The 16760-nt window shown below is 38.8% G+C and overlaps 1 protein-coding gene across 7 annotated transcripts in view; it reads right to left on the reverse strand.

Annotated features, from left to right (window-relative positions):
- LOC129762285 (zinc finger protein 501-like) overlaps positions 1 to 16760 on the reverse strand; it is a 152190-nt gene that overhangs the window by 7904 nt on the left and 127526 nt on the right. For all 7 annotated transcript variants that reach the window (XM_055760439.1, XM_055760457.1, XM_055760476.1 and 4 more), the window contains 3 exons: positions 4749 to 4832; positions 4610 to 4693; positions 4470 to 4553 (listed from right to left, as the gene is read on the reverse strand). In XM_055760439.1, coding sequence (XP_055616414.1) covers positions 4470 to 4553; positions 4610 to 4693; positions 4749 to 4832 — 252 coding nt within the window. The remainder of the gene's footprint in view (positions 1 to 4469; positions 4554 to 4609; positions 4694 to 4748; positions 4833 to 16760) is intronic.

A 16760-nucleotide genomic window follows, 5' to 3' on the forward strand; every position in this document is an offset into this window, starting at 1 on the left:
AAAAATAATGAAGTGGAACGACGTATGATGAAAACCGCCCTCTGTGATCCTAGAGACGAGATGCCTCCTGTGACATGTGTGGATGAAATGAAGAAAAAAACCCACCAATGTCATATAAGATAGTTACCAATACCGAGCATAATTATCAATTCTTCTCATCAGTGACAACATGTTACATTAATATAGAGAAAACATATTGGAAATGGAAAAGGTAATTTACTTTTATATGTTTTACTTTCTGAGTGTTCATTCAACCCAATGCGAATTTTAATTGGACTAACAACAGCTAATACTATATGTAGAACATATGGGAAATCACTTTTTCTAATATTTCTTCACTTTTCCAATTTTACTCGGCGTTTAAACTTTCCTTGGGTAAAAATGAACACAACAAAACATACAGCTTGAACCAAACAACCCGTTCTCGAGCGGGAACACACCTTGGTTTTTGACGTAGGATTACGTATTTCGGGAACATATTGGGGTACAAATTGAAAAACAAATATCGATCGCATCGTGAAAAATGTCCAATTTCAAACTCTTATTGCTCAGTCATTTCATGACGGATTGATGAGATTTTTACATCAAAACATTGCGGCACTCTATAACAATTTTTCACCTTGAATAAAATAATATATATTATGTAATTAACTATCGAACAATTGAAAAATCTCAACCCCTATCCAAACGGTACTGATTGGTCGAAATTGACGTCATTTCTTCTTCGCCTGCTTCGCTTCTTTCGTTTATTTTTACGCAGCAGATTCCGTACAACCCATTAAACCATTCCAGTCCTTCTCAGGACTATCAACTTGTTTTGAAACAAAAGAGTTTATTTTACTGTTTTCCACTTACCACAAAAACTATATAAAACTATGATCAAAAATACTGTTTATTTTTACATTTTCTGCTAACAACTAACAGGGAACCATCATATCACGTCTATAAATGTCTAAAATTTTCGTAGGGGCATATTGCAATAACCGATTCATTCGAGGAAATGTCTATAAGTATTCGATTAATCGAGCGAATATTCGTTGACCAGACATCGATAAAAGTTACGTCAAATATAATTTTAAATAAACATCGAAGTGCTAAATAATATATTTTTAATGAAATCGTTTTTCAGTTTGATCCAATATATTAACAATTCATGATTCATGCGGCGATAGAAAGATAAACCCATTACCAACGTAATTCACATAATTCTTATTGGAAAACGTACTGTTTTTCTGTTCGAAATTTCACGGTCGTCGAATTCTTGGGATTATAATACACGGCATGGATTCCAAATGTTACGAAACTTCTGCAGAAATTTTTCTCACACCCGTAAGTCATTTTCTTCACTTCATATATGCTCTGAATAGTAGTAGCATTTTGACGCCAGTGTGCCACAAAAATGTTACATATTATGCAACTGACTTTGTTTGTATTACAGTCATTCTCTATGCCATCAAACCTATTGCGGGTGTATGTACTGTAAGTACATTTAGTGGCTACAAAATACAAAATACAAATATATAAACACAAATTGACAACCGTGTAGAATTGATTTGTTTACAAAATCAATTATCTAAACAGAAATCCCGTGTTCTGTTTGGCCGATTCGTAAAAGCAATCTTTGCTGGCATATAATCTATGCTGTGCTGTGGATTAGATCCTTTCGTTCCTCGATAAGTCAAATATTTGCATGTCGAGCGAGTGGGGGCGCCTATTTCTCACATACCAACTGATATAAAAGGACGGTAGCATTTTTGGATTTCTCATTCTCGTTCAACGCTCAGATCGGCAAACATCTGAGCTTCTAGTGTGAAGGGCTTTACAAATCGAACAAATCAACCAACACCATACGGTGCGGCAAAGGAGAGGAAGCCATCGGCAACCAACGATGGATGCGGTGCGGCAAAGGGAGCAAAGAAGAGGAAGCAGCGGAGAGCATCGAATTAAATCTAGTGTGCATTGCTGGTGCGCTCCTCTTCACATCAACAATTGGATGCGGCAAAGGAGGCAGAGGAGCTAAGTGCATTGCATCGCATCGTATCACACCCGCTATCCGTCGTTTAGCTCGTCGTGGTGGTGCCAATCAAACCCTCGCAAATCGACGCACAGAAGCCGATGGCGCCAAGGTCAAGGAAAGCATCAGCGAATCCGTAAAAGCTACCGCTCCCAAAACTAAACTGCTACATCCGACTGAAACGCAGCAGATTCCGTACAACCCATTAAACCATTCCAGTCCTTCTCAGGACTATCAATTTGTTTTGAAACAAAAGAGTTTATTTTACTGTTTTCCAATTACCACAAAAACTATATAAAACCGATCAAAAATACTGGATTACGGATAACGTCTTTCGGGAACATATTGGGGTACAAATCGAAAATTGAAAATTTAGCACATCGTGAAAATTGTCCAATTTCAAACGCTTATTGCTCAGTCATTTCATGATGGATTGATGAAATTTTCGATTTCGGCACTCCATAACATTTTTTTATATTGAAAAAAATAATATATGTCATTAAACTAACTATCAAACAATTCAAAAATCTCAACCCATATCCTAACGGAAATACCCTGATTGGTCGAATTTGACGACACATGCGGCGGGTCCCTAACAGAGACATCAAACCGAGCTGCCTGGGGGAAATTGGCATTGCAAATACATGAACACAAGTGTAAGCGAAAAATTATATATGGTAGCAGTTGTGTTAAAAATGACTTCATATATGAAACGATTTATTTCAATTTTCATAAATAAATACCAAGCGCTCGAGAACGGGTCGTTTGGTTTAAGCTGTCTGTTTTGTTGTGTTCATTTTCACTCAAGAAAAGTTTTTACGGCGAGAAAAATTGAAAAAGTGAAGAAACATTAGAAAAAGTGATTTTCCATATACTCTACATATAGTATTAGTTGTTGTTAGTCCAATTAAAATTCGCATTCCTTTGTCCTAAGCGGCCGTATCTTTGATTCAAATGAAATGAAATCCTAAACACAGAACATGCATGAAAAAATGAAAGATTTCGAATGCATTCGAACATTTCTTAATAGATCGGAAAGATGTTTGCATCAATTGAAAGAAAATATTTCTACGCGTCTATCACAATTAATCAAAGATCGAAATTCTCGCTTGGCTGCGCGATATATAATCAGTCAATCAATCTAGTTTTCGATGCACCGTGTATTGTTGATATTTTCGTCTCTTCCTTTTCACCGAAAATTCTTTTTCAGAGAGAAAGAGAATTGGAAAATCTCTATCTCGGAAGTTCAACGAGAATGCTTTTTCGTCTCTCATTTGGTACTGAAAATATGGAGCGAAAAATCAAAGCTAACTTTACTAACGTTAGGGTGCTCATACACTGTTTGACCGAAGCCAAATATTTGACTCTTTTTGACAGATAAAATTTGGTCAACGTGTACAGATCAAATATATTGTACACAAAACACGACAAGCAACTATTCAATTATTGGATGCCCAAAATATTTTTTCAGTCTGTTCTTCGAACCTGTCGGTACATGGTTGGGTTACCTTGAATATTTCAGTAGATTTTTTCCATGTTCGGTGTTTGATATTGTTTACTACTGTTGAAAATTGAAGAGTGGCAAACAAAATAGTGTTTGTACAAATATCAAATCAAACCTTATCTGTCAAAAAATAACAAATATTTGACCTCCGGGAAAACAGTGTACGGCCACCTTTAGTCTGTTGAACAGCGTTCAAACGATCTGCATTTGGACAGCGTCTGAATTGTACAAATAGTAATCCATCACATGTTCACTTCACGATGAAACCCAATATTGCCACATTTTCAGCTGTACTGAATAAGTGAAAAATCATTATCGGTATCAAGGAGTCACTGAAAACGAAACCATTTTTCGGCAATCATAACTCTGCGAAAAATAAAAATCGGCATTGGATTTCTCGCGAGAATCGAAGTGAGCGTATAACATTCTCTCGCTTCCTATATTCTCAGCTACTTTTCCCTGTTGCTGAAAACGTATGTTTTTCGTCTCATTTCGATCTCTGCAATTAATAAAACATCATTTTTCATCAAATAAACAATTGAATAACTTAAATGTCAAACGTTATCTAAACGCCCTACCTGCCACGTTTTTATTGGCCCGATTTACGGTTTCCCTAACACGGAGTTCAAAATTAATATGCCTGGGGAAATCCGCTTTGCAAACACATTCGGAAATTGTCTCATTCAATCGATAATGTAATCAATACAATACACATTCTCACTAAGACAACGGTAGTCCCACGTCAAACTTGCGGTTATATCATAGATATAACCCATCCATTTTGTTTCTGTTTAACTCTTTTGTATTATAAAAAGACAACTAACAAATAATCAAATAAGAGATAGTAAAACTATTCTTTGTTTGATTTGTTCAGAGCTTGAAAAACCGCCCAAAATTAGTACCTCTACACTAGAATACTCCCTTAAGTATAAAAAAACATTTCTCACCAACCTGTATGAGTTAGAATGTGTTGCTGGAGGTTTGAAGCTTGCTTGAACGACTTCGGACAATGTGAACAAGAGTAGGGACGTTCACCTGCGGAGGCATAACCCTGGTGAATGATTCATTATGGTAAATTATTCTCTACCAACCCGTATGAGTTCGAATGTGTTCTTGAAGTCCTGGAGAATTCCTAAACGCACTCGGACAATGTGGACAAGGATAAGGACGTTCACCTGCAAAGGAATGACTCTGCTGAATGGTTAAATTAGAGAAACAATATTCACCCACCCGTATGAACTCGAATGTGTATTTGAAGCGACGCAGCCTTCTTGAACACTTTCGGGCAATGTGGACAAGAATAGGGACGTTCACCTGCGAAGAATTAACTCTGATGAACGATTCTATATGACAAAATATTTTTATCAACCCGTATGAGTTCGAATGTGCACTTTGAGTGCCGAATGTTGTCTGAAGGCCTTCGGACAATGTGGACAAGAATAGGGACGTTCACCTGCAAAGGAAAAACTCAAATTAATAGTTCATTATAATAAAACCATCAGCAACCCGTATGAATTCGAATGTGTCTTAAGAGCTCTGAAGCACTCGCGAATTGTTTCGGACAATGTTGACACCTGTGTTCACCTGCAAAGGGAAGACTTGGCTAAATGGTTTATTATAGTAAAACATTGTTGACAAACCCGTATGTGTTCGAATGTGCTGTCGGAGTGTTTTAGGAATCTTAAACGATTTCGGACAATGTGGACAAGAATAGGGACGTTCATCTGCATAGGAATGACGCTGGAGAATGATTCATTATAACGAAATATTTTTCACTAACCCGTATGAACTCGACTGTGCTCTTTTAGTTCGAATATTGAGCGAAAAGTTTCGTCACACTTTTCACATTGATTCTCTCCTGAAATATATTATCAGTCAATGTGTACAAAAATGACATCACATTCTCACCCGTTTGTAACCGTATGCGGTCTTTCTTACTTTTTTGACGAACTGAAGCAACCGGAATGATTGATGCATTGTTGTATTTTTCGTCAATTCCGTTGATGAAGAATTCTTCGTCGATTTCGTTTTTGATTTGCACTTCGGCTTCCTGTTCAATTGACTCAACAACATTATCACTATCGGACAGCTCGTGGTCATCAATCATTAACTCTGGTTCCGTCTTAATGTCAAACGGTTCAGCGCTGGGCAATATTTGGAAGCAGCTCTCGGGAATGTTATGGATGCTTATGAATTCTTGGCGGCATTTGTCGCACGTGGGATAGTAACTCAACTGGGAAGTTAAACCGCTCAACTTCTGCTGAATAAATTCTAGCTTCTGCTTTTGAAGAGGAGTGGGGACCAGTGCATGATGAAATCTCTCATTGGATCTATCAAAGCAGAAGCTGCATTGGCTTCTGTTACAATAGAATGTGATCAGCGTTATATAAAATATTTGATCCAAAATTTAGCGATTGCAATACGGATTATAAATGTTTAATCGATTGAGACACATTTGTCGGTTAAGCATCATCAAAGTACTCCCTGTCCTTAAATTGATTATAATCCTTCAATGTCGGCTCAATGAAATGTAACCTGTTCTTATTTTAAGGGACTTTAACTCGACTTTTTATTTTAAGGGACTTTAACTTTAACTATTAATCACAGGGTTCCACAAAATCATGTTATATATGTTCAAAATTTGTAAATTTCTTCATTTCATCCTGATTTGAAATCCGGACACTTTTTAATCATGACTTGAATTTCGGACACATATTGTCAGTAGCATTTCTTTGAGATAAATAAGTTATTGATTTTTGTAGAGCTTTTCATTTCATTGTCGTTCTATTATAAACTTAAACCAAATATCAATGATGAACAAAAATTATGAAATTTTAGGGCTTGTAACATACTCTCATGTAACTCCCTCAATGAGAAATTTTATCGTTAACTTGCAATCCGTTCGGATTTAAAATCATTTTCTGAATGTGTTCTTTTATTCCGGACATGGGTTTGTGAAACACGAATGTTTGTTTTGATTTTTTTTTGTCAACAACTGGGTACTATGCTTGACACTACACTAAATTAATACAATAGTAACTATTCAGTCATATTCATTCGAAATACAAAAGATTTCATGTTTTGGTATGATATTGAATATAATGTGTTCGGGTTGAACAGCCGTCCGGATTCAAAAGCAGTACGGTACTAGGATAAAATAGTTTCTAAACATTCTATCAATAAACTTACAAATTGCTACTGACAATCGCCATCTCACTTCTACGGCGATTTTAGTTTATTCTAATGAATTTAACTCGAAACTCGAAATTGTTCAATTATAATGCAGAAGCAATAATCTCGAGCACCACAGATATTAACTGATTGCTGATTGGATTGTTTACAAAACATAACTAGACACCAGGGTACGTTTATGATAAGGTAACCCTGAGAAGGTAACCTGGACTCGAAGTATGTAACGACACGATTCACTTATACACTCTCAACTATGACATCTTATGGCGGGTTTACATTAGGGAGATCTATAGCTATAGATGGATTTATTCACGTGAAAATAGGTGTAAACCAGCCGTATGGCACCCGCCATGTTTTTGGTGCCAACCTGAGAGAGAGGAGCCAGCTGAATGACAGATAGTTTGTTTTCTTCTTATTCTTCATCTTCTACGCATCATCATCAAGAAAATTCCAATCTGACAATTTCAATCAAGCATGTTGTTGTCATTCATTTATGAGAAAAGTGTTCAAACTTGACGTGAACCTTTGTTTGTGAGTATTTTTGTGCGTTTTTATCCCCGATTTGATTTTTGACGTAGGACTGCGTCTAACAGGAATAGATGGGGGGTATAAGAAGGATCATGTAGGAAATAATAAAAGATGTACCAGGCCAGCCCACATCATGGCTTCCAGCAGCATCGGCCCATTCCAACATTTTTTTTTTACTTTTGATAATTTCGATATAGGTGTTCTAAAGAATTATTTCGATGATTACTAAAACAATATCCGAATTTTTTTTCATTCTTTCATTCATTCTTTCACTGGTTCCAGGTTGATCTATTGCTGCAAGCTCAGTGAATCGATTTTTGCAATGTGGGCGATGATTGTATATTCTCCGATGCAATTTGAATATGCAACGTATGTGGAATATATAAAATAAGTGCTAATCTTCCAATTAAAAGAGTCAACATTGATTTCTCTCAGGTGCATTTTGATGGAATTTTGTTTGTGTCCGATGGAAATAATAGTAGGTTGACTAAAAAGGATGCTGTGTCTGCAATTTTAACAGGCAGTGATCACGATTCGGATGAAGATGAGAATTATCCTACCAGTCTCTCGTCATCTTTGCCATGATATTCCTGCCCATCACTGATGGACCATTCATATGCAAATTTTAAATTTGACATGCAGGTTGCTAATCAAGGCAATAGTATCACTGAAGATCCAATCGAATTGACCGATAGTGAAGGTGAACCAATTGGTCTTGTCCACAAAACTAAAAGGGTCAAGATTCTTTCTCCCCTTTATGTGTGATTTAATTTGTATACCATTTCCCATAGACAACATAACTGTCGCTTCCAAACAGTCTACATAAATGAAGCGCTCACTCTGCTCTCCCTCACAACACTCACTTTCCTTTTGTGACATTGATGAGTGAACATTGTTTGTGTGAGTGTCGATCCGGAATGAATTGTCTTTCTCAAGATTCATTGTACCCCTAAAAAGTGCTCGAAAGATGTAATCTTACGTTGATCGCACTTGATCGAAGAAATTACAAAAAGAATGTATTTGACCGCAGTATTTGATAAACTCTTTCTGAAAAGAACTGGATTTGATTTGCTGAAAACACTATCTTGTTTTCTCTCGTGTTGTGCGTTATGTGTGGCTATGGTAGTTTTTTTCGAAGCTGCTACTGATTTCTATGGCTTCGGCGTTTTCGGCTTGCATGCAGCGATTTTTGAGGATTTGTTTGACTTTTGCTTTCGGGCAGCCACACCAGCAGTATCAGCAGCTTTCTTCTTGCTGGTCGCCTTCTTCACAGTAGCAAGTTTTTTTTTGTAGCAGTAACTGTTCCAAAATGATCTAACCGCTGTACAATTATAATTGAGTGCATTTCCGAGCTTGCACCTTATATTCCTTATATACAGATTTTTGTGATTTCAATTGCTTGCCTTCAAAGCAATTTTTTAGCTATTGAAACAAGTTTTTGGATCAATAAGTAACACACATATAACGCGTAGACATTTTATCTTTCGAATGAAGCGGTTATCATTACATTTCTTTCAACCGGCGAAGAGGTTTTATTGCTCAAAATCTTGTTTCTCCAATGTAACACTCTTGTTTTCGAAGCTTTGAACTTACACCCCTGTATAGAAATGAAGGATGTAGTCCGACGTCAAAATTATTTTCACATAAAATGTCTTGCAAAAAAATGTCATTTTGAAATTTTCTACATATTTCAATACTTCCCCTTGGTTCACCGTGACTGGTCCGCGCTGACATAAAGCCGGGTTCAGACGGTGCGAGTAAGCATACGAGTCGGTCTAGTCAGTTACTGCAGTGCAGCTACTCACACCGTGTGAACACATCATGCCAGTTATTGTCATGTGTGATCCGGCGTGCGAGCTACTTCAAAGTTTTTTGAATTTACTCGCACTTGCATGCTTCACAACGTCAAAAACAGAATTTAGCGTTCGAATCAGTGATGCCAAATGTAATGAAATGTCTCTATTTTTAAGATATTTGAAAATATGTGAAGATATTTATAGACTTGAAAATTATTGGAAAAACAAATAAAACCCTCATAGTTTCTAAACGAAATAATTGTTATTTCGTTTTGCACGCTGGCGGGGCACGCTTTCTTTTTGAGATAGTTTTCTTGAGAATCTCTAATATAGAATCATTATCAGATCACAACTTACAAAAAAAAGTATTGTTCTAAGAAACAGAATACATATTCGATTTAAAAAAGTACATTTTCATTCATTATTAAAATTTTTGAAGCGTATTTATTGCACCTGCAAATCGACTATCATTTTCATTTCACAAAATAAATAAAATTAAAAAAAAAAATCTTTTAGACTACCATTTATAACATCACATCCTTTCGGAATTATCTGAGCTATGGATGTTTTCGAGATTCTAAAAAATATCGACAACAATCCCAACGATATTCCAAAACAAAGGCACATCAATGTCATTTCTAATTTAACTCTTGCAGGTACAGCATCCCTCATGACTGTATCTTGGCGTTGTATTCGTGGAGCAATTAAATCCAACAGTTTTTTCACTTGTTCAGGTGTTATTATCAACACTGCTCTGTAATCTCGGGGATCCTCATCGTAGAGTTCCTTCAATATTGTATTTGTTGCTCCTTTTCTTTGCATCTAATTCCTGGTCCGAATCCTTTTCTCTTTCTGCTTTTTCGGATAGTACCTTCAGTTCAAAGAAATTCAGCACAAAGTATGTATTTTTAAACACGATCAGCGTTTGTTTTGCTATAAAATTGTGTGATGATACATTCAACTGAAAACCTAAGATGAAAACTGCCAATAAAGAAGTCGATTTTGGACCAATCATTTGACAAATTCGGACCTGATTGCTGTTTCTGACTATTTGATGGACATTTGAAAAGTCGCCTGGCATCCCTGGTAAACCCGTGCCGTAGTATCTAGTTTCTCGCCAGCAGCTCACACTGTGTGAACGGACAAGGCGAGTCAACCAATTGTCAAGCGAGTCCACCGGGTCAGTAGCTGCTCATTGTCAAGTCAGCTACTAGCAACGTATAAATGGGCCTTAAGGGTGATCACAACAAAAGCGAGCTGGCTCCTCTCTCTCAGGTGCCAACATCTCACACGTCAGAAGTATTTGTTTTCTTCAAACAGCGATCCGCATTGACGACAGTGAGCTTCATTTACTAGTTCAGGGGAGCGTCAAAGAACAGCTGATTTTCAGTCGGAGTGAACGTTTTCAAAATTAAAATTATGAATGAAAATTAGCTTTTCCATATTAAATTAGTATTCTGTTTAAATTAAAAACATTTTTGTTTGCAGGTCGGAAAAAAGTCTCATACGAAAATTGTTTATGAAGACAACTTTATATTATAGAGAAAAAATCAGCAACAATGTTGGAATTGTATGACCATATGGATGAATGAAAGTCAGAAATACATGTTTCTAATAATTAAATAACATAATGTGAAAATTTTCATTCAAATTTTAAAATTTGAAAACCGGCTCTGTGTCTTCTAATCTGGTAGAGATTACACTAACGATTTTGGGACCCAAATTATGGCTGTAACTTGAAGTCGCCACCAAGACGGGTCTATGGTACTAGGTGAGGCCGTTTCGTCACTAAGTTGGGTAGGGGAGCGGTATATGAAAACAGTACGGAAGAAAGCAGAAGGGGAATTATTTCCTTGAAGCGTGAAAGAGACAGACTGATCAGGAGCGAGCTTCGGCACTAGCGTATTGTATTTTGTTTACAAACAAAACACAGTGTTCTCGCAGCAAACAATCTTTGTGATTGTGGCGATGGCTACCACGACATCGAGCATGTTGTCTGGTCGTGTATCCGGTTCCATGCTGCTCGCTCTCAGCTCTCTAGAGCACTGAGAGCAAAAGGCAGACAATCGGATATCCCCGTCCGGGATATCTTAGGTAGCCAGGATCCTGATCTTCTGCTTCATTTATACCTGTTCCTCAGAAACGCCGATGTCAACGTTTAATGATGTTTCCTTCGTTGTGTCCCCGTTTCATATCCCTCCTATCCGATCGATAAACTTTTACTTAGTCGCGGCAATACATACACACACTCTTTACAGATGCACGGGCCAAAGGTTGTGCAGTTCACTGATCATTCAACAAGAGCCAAAGGTTGTACCGCTCATGACAACTCTACACGAACTGATGATTGCGCCGGCTAGTGACCATTCTATCCTGGATTCCTCGAGTCGAGAAAGACGCACCACGCTAGATATGGGGTACAGACTAGGGAGCGTTGCTGATTAATGGTCAGCTGCATCCCAATAGGAAGTAGCCCGTGTCGGGCACACGTATAGAGCATCGAAGACTGCAACATACCAATTATGAGAACACTTGTAATACTAACCTCGAGCCAACCGCGAGTAATCGGTTACATATTACTAACATAGTTGTAAGACAAAAATATTGGACTCCCGGCCCCGTCAGGCTAACGCCACATGTGCCTTAATAACGTCGACGTCATCGCGAATTACCAATTTACCACCATCTGACATATCGTGATGTCGATGATGAACTTTTACAGCAGAGGGATAGTGAGATAGGCGGTGACGGTAGAGTGAGATAGCGATAATCGTGTCATACACCTGGTGTAAACGGGTGAGAATAAATATGATACACTTATTCGAGGTATATATAACTTGAATAAATTCAGCATATGTAAACGCTTGTGGTTCGATTCCCGTTCTGGTCGGGGGAATTTTTCGTCAAAGAAATTTCCTCCGACTTGCACTGTGATCACGCGTATTCTCTAGAGCTTGCCACTCAGAATGCATTCAAGGCGTGTTATTTGGCATAGAAATCTCAACTAAGTACTAATAAAAATGACGCAAGTAATACTACGTTGAGACGGCGAAGTTCCTCTAGGAACGTTAGTGCCATTGAAGAAGAAGAAGAAACGCTTGTGAATTTCTCACTGGTGAGAAATCACTAAAGTTGGATGCAGTTCTACTTCAGGTGAATAAATTCACCGAAAATATGAATATATTCATTATAGAAGTTCACGCTAGTGTTAACGGCTGATGCGATTTCTATAAATCTCATCATATTTCTTCACATGAATATATCACTAGTCTAAACCCACCCTTAAGCTTTGGTGAAAAGCAAGGAGCTGGAATTGACAGGTGGTTCGTTTTCGACAGTATTGAGGATAAGGCATGGATGATACGAGAGGGGATCAAAAATGACGGCGGCTTTTTTTGTTTATAAACAAAGTAGATCAAATCTTTATGCTACATAGCGGTCCCCACCAACATATACCTACGCTGGGCTGGTTTCAATCGAACTAGCTGTTGTGTCTCACAACCCGAACGATCAGGCGAGTCTTCAGCTAAAGCAATACGGCACAAGCCCACCGGTTATTAAGAGCCACCTCTTTTATATACCCACTAGCAAAGCTCCCACAATCGCTGAGTTTCCAATCCCAGCAGCAACGGCAACAACCCTCACGTCCCGTAGAACAGCAATGCAGACAATAACTTGCAGCAGTCACCGAAACACTACAATGATGCCAACAGCGTAAACAAAACCAACATTTATGCGCAGCAAACACATAGCGGCATGCACTCCTCATTGCATGCCATTTGTTATCCTCTTTCTCGGAAAAATCTAGCCGTTCGTTTGGCCGCTGACAATTCGAACTCAAGTAATGGCTGAACAGCAGTTCTGACATAACGTTCCACCTTATTATACCGCCTTGGTGAAAAGTAACGATTGCAAAGCAATTCATAACAAGTGTTTTTTGTTGCAGATATTACGTGTTTCGCTATTTTTTTTGTGAAAAAGTGTCAATAATACGTGAGATAGAGGAGTTAGTGAACCATTAGAGTTAAAATAACGGAACTAATACCCAGGATGTGTTGTTTCTGTGTTGCTTTTTGAAACTGGTCTTTTTACCACGACTCGATAGCGAAGGGAATGTATATAAAATATTTCCTTTTTCAGACAACTCTATGGCTCGATTTGTCATTGATGTCTGGGCTCGAGTCCAACTCGAATTATGAAAACATATCCCACAAATTATCATTTCATCGATTCCCGAGGGATGTGACCATTCGGAAGAAATGGCTTCGATTCTTCGGACAGGACATAAACAGCAATACTAAAAACAGGAAGTGGGTTATATCTATGGTATAACCGCAATGGTGACGTAGGACTATCGTTGAGTGATCATTTGTTTGTAGGCGAATCTGAATTCATTCTGAATGAATGAATAAATGAATATTTGGGGGACTTCGAAAACGAGAGCGTTACGTTGGAGGTACAAGGTTTTATGCAACATTAAAATAAATTCGTTCGCTTGCATGTAATTTTCAATTCCAAGGGGAACTGGCTGATTATTTTGCAGCAACGACATCTTTCTGGATTCTCCTCGATTCTTCTAGAAATCCACTAGTGGTTAATGCTAACTCGATAACCACCTGTTGATTGTACTTGATTGAAAAATCACACAATTAATTGTATTTGGTCGCAGTATTAAAAGGATAGAAAACATTACAATAAACTCTTCCGCTTGAATGTAATTTTCAAGTCCAAGCGGGACTGGCAGATTATTTTACAGCAACGATCACTTCATTCCGGATTCTTCTCGATAACCAGCGAACGTAAAGAGTTGCACGCGTGTATGCATGTGGCAGTTGATTCGATACCTCAAGCGGAACCAATTTTCGATGCTGGTACTCTCTCGGTCGTCTTCTCTTCTCCTTCTGATGGATCGGCATTTCTGCCCTCACTCACAGTTCCAAACAAACTGCATGTCTTCCAGGTCAGGTCAGGCCAGATAATGTATCCCTCGATCCCTCGCCGTCCAGCTCGTCCAGCACGTTCAGCTCGTTCAATTACGATGTTGTCTTGTCGATGTCCTCACGAAAAATGAATACGTTTCACCACCAGAATATCGCTTAAGTATGCTTTTTGTCCGTGATTGAATCGAGAGAAGGTGTGGTTTACGATGGCAATTTGAAAGGCAAACTAGAGGGGAATGAACTCTCTGAGTTTGAAACTTTCGACGACTGAGCAATAATCGATTGAAAATTATATAATTTTCACGATGCGAAACATTTTCCGTTACGCGCATACAAAATTGGATACGAAAATATCCTACTGATGGGGAAGAATAATGTTCGGAAACTTTCCTGTTAATTACACTTGATTGAAAAATTACAAAATCAAATGTATTTGGTCGCTGTGTTATATGATTAGAAAACATTAAAATAAACTCTTTCGCATGAATGTATTTTTCAATTCCCAGGGAAACTGGCAGATTATTTTTCAGCAACGATTGGATCTTTCCGGAATTTTCTCGATGCTGAATAGCAGCCAAACGAAAATAATTCCGCGCGTGTATGTGTGTGTGTGGCGGCTGCTTCGATGTCTTCCCGGGGAATAGTTTGTCGACGCTGGTACTCTCTTGGTCACCTTCTCTTCTCCTTCTGATCGATCGGCTTTTCTGCCCTCCCTCACAGTTCCAAACAAACTGCATGTCTTTCAGGTCAGGTCAGGCCAGGTAATGAATCCCTCGATCCCTCGATCCCTCGCCGTCCAGCTCATCCAGCACGTTCAATTACGATGTTGCCTTATCGATGTCCTCACGAAAAAAAATGCGTTTCACCACCAGAATATCGCTTAAGTATGCTTTTTGTGCGTGATTGAATGGAGAGAAGGTGTGGTTTACGATGGCAATTCAGAAGGCAAACTAGAGGGGAATGAACTCTCTGAGTTTGAAACTTTCGGCAACTGAGTATTAATCGATTGAAAATTATATAATTTTCACGATGCGAAACATTTTCCATATTGGATACGAAAATTTTCTACTTATGGGGAAGAATAATTTTCAGAAGCTTTCCTGTTAATTACGATTTATTGAAAAACCACAAAACCAAATGTATTTGGTTGCAGTGTTATATGGATAGAAAACATTAGAATAAACTCTTTCGCATCAATGTATTTTTCAATTCCCATGGGAACTGGTAGAGTATTTTTCAGCAACGATTAAAGGGTGTGTCACATCAAATTGCATCACGGAAAAAACGCTGTAGAAATTTAATTTTTAGGAATTATATCTTCAGCTTTCGCTTATAATCAGATAAGAGTGTATAGATCACGTTGGCCATGCTTCACTGTCAATTTTTCGTAAATGTGGAAAAATGTCGTCGAACGAAAAAGAGCGTCGTGAATTAATCCTGTGCACTCATTTCGAGAATCCGGAGTTGTCACATCGGGACATCGGTAAGATGCTGGGAATCGTCCAATCCACGGTCAGCAGAGTACTACAACGATACTTCGAGAACCTAACCATTGACCGGAAGGTGAAGAACGGCAAAAATGGATGCTCCGTCAGTGAAAAAGATCACAAGCGCGTAGTTAAGCAGTTTAGACGTGATCCGAGAAGTTCGGTCCGGCATGTCGCCAATAAGCTGAATTTGTCTAGTTCATTCGTCCAGCGGACCAAGCAGCGGGAGGGCTTGCGTACATACAAGGTTCAGAAGGCTCCTAACCGCGATGAAAGGCAAAACATGGTGGGGAAGACGCGAGCCCGGAAGCTGTACACCGAAATGCTGACGAAGCCGCATTGCCTGATAATGGACGACGAAACCTACGTCAAAGCGGACTTTCGTCAGCTGCCGGGCCTGTTGTTCTTCTCCGCAGAGGACAAATTCAGCGTTCCGGAGGAGATTCGCAAGCAGAAAATATCCAAGTTTGCCAAAAAGTACATGGTGTGGCAAGCGATCTGCTCTTGCGGAAAGCGGAGCGCCCCCATCGTGATGACCGGCACGGTAAACGGGTAGGTTTACCTTAAGGAGTGCCTACAGAAGCGCTTACTACCACTATTGAAGCAGCACGAGGGCCCGACCATCTTCTGGCCGGATCTCGCTTCGTGCCACTATTCAAAGGACGTGTTGGAGTGGTACGAAGCCAACGGGGTCACCTTCGTGCCAAAGGAAATGAAACCGCCCAACGCGCCGGAGCTTCGCCCAATAGAGAAATATTGGGCGATTATGAAGCAGGCCCTCCGGAAGAAACCAAAAGTGGTCAAATCGGAGGCGGACTTCAAGAGAAAATGGATTTCTGTTAAAAAAAACTACAACCTGACGTTGTACAGAACCTTATGGACGGGGTAAAGAGGAAGGTGCGACCACACGGGCTTGGGTTCGAAGTATGAATAAAAAGAAAATGCCAAAAGTTGTTTAATAGTTTTTATTTTACTGTCTAAAATTTTCAAAAGGATCGGTCTACTGGGCGAATTTCTACAGCGTTTTTTCCGTGATGCAATTTGATGTGACATACCCTTTAGTTCTTTCCTGACTCGAAGCCCACCAGTGGTTAATTCTAACTCGATAACCACCTGTTAATAGCACTTGATTGAAAAATATTTAGTCGCAGTGTTACATGGATAGAAAACATTAAAATGAACTCTTTTGCATGAATGTATTTTACAGTAACGATTGGATTGGATTCCGGAATTTTCTCGATGCTGAATGGCATCCAAACGAAGAGTTCCGCACATGTATGTGTGTGTGTGGTGGCTGCT

This window comes from Toxorhynchites rutilus, chromosome 1, assembly GCF_029784135.1.
Source record: "Toxorhynchites rutilus septentrionalis strain SRP chromosome 1, ASM2978413v1, whole genome shotgun sequence".
Classification (NCBI taxonomy): domain Eukaryota; kingdom Metazoa; phylum Arthropoda; class Insecta; order Diptera; family Culicidae; genus Toxorhynchites; species Toxorhynchites rutilus.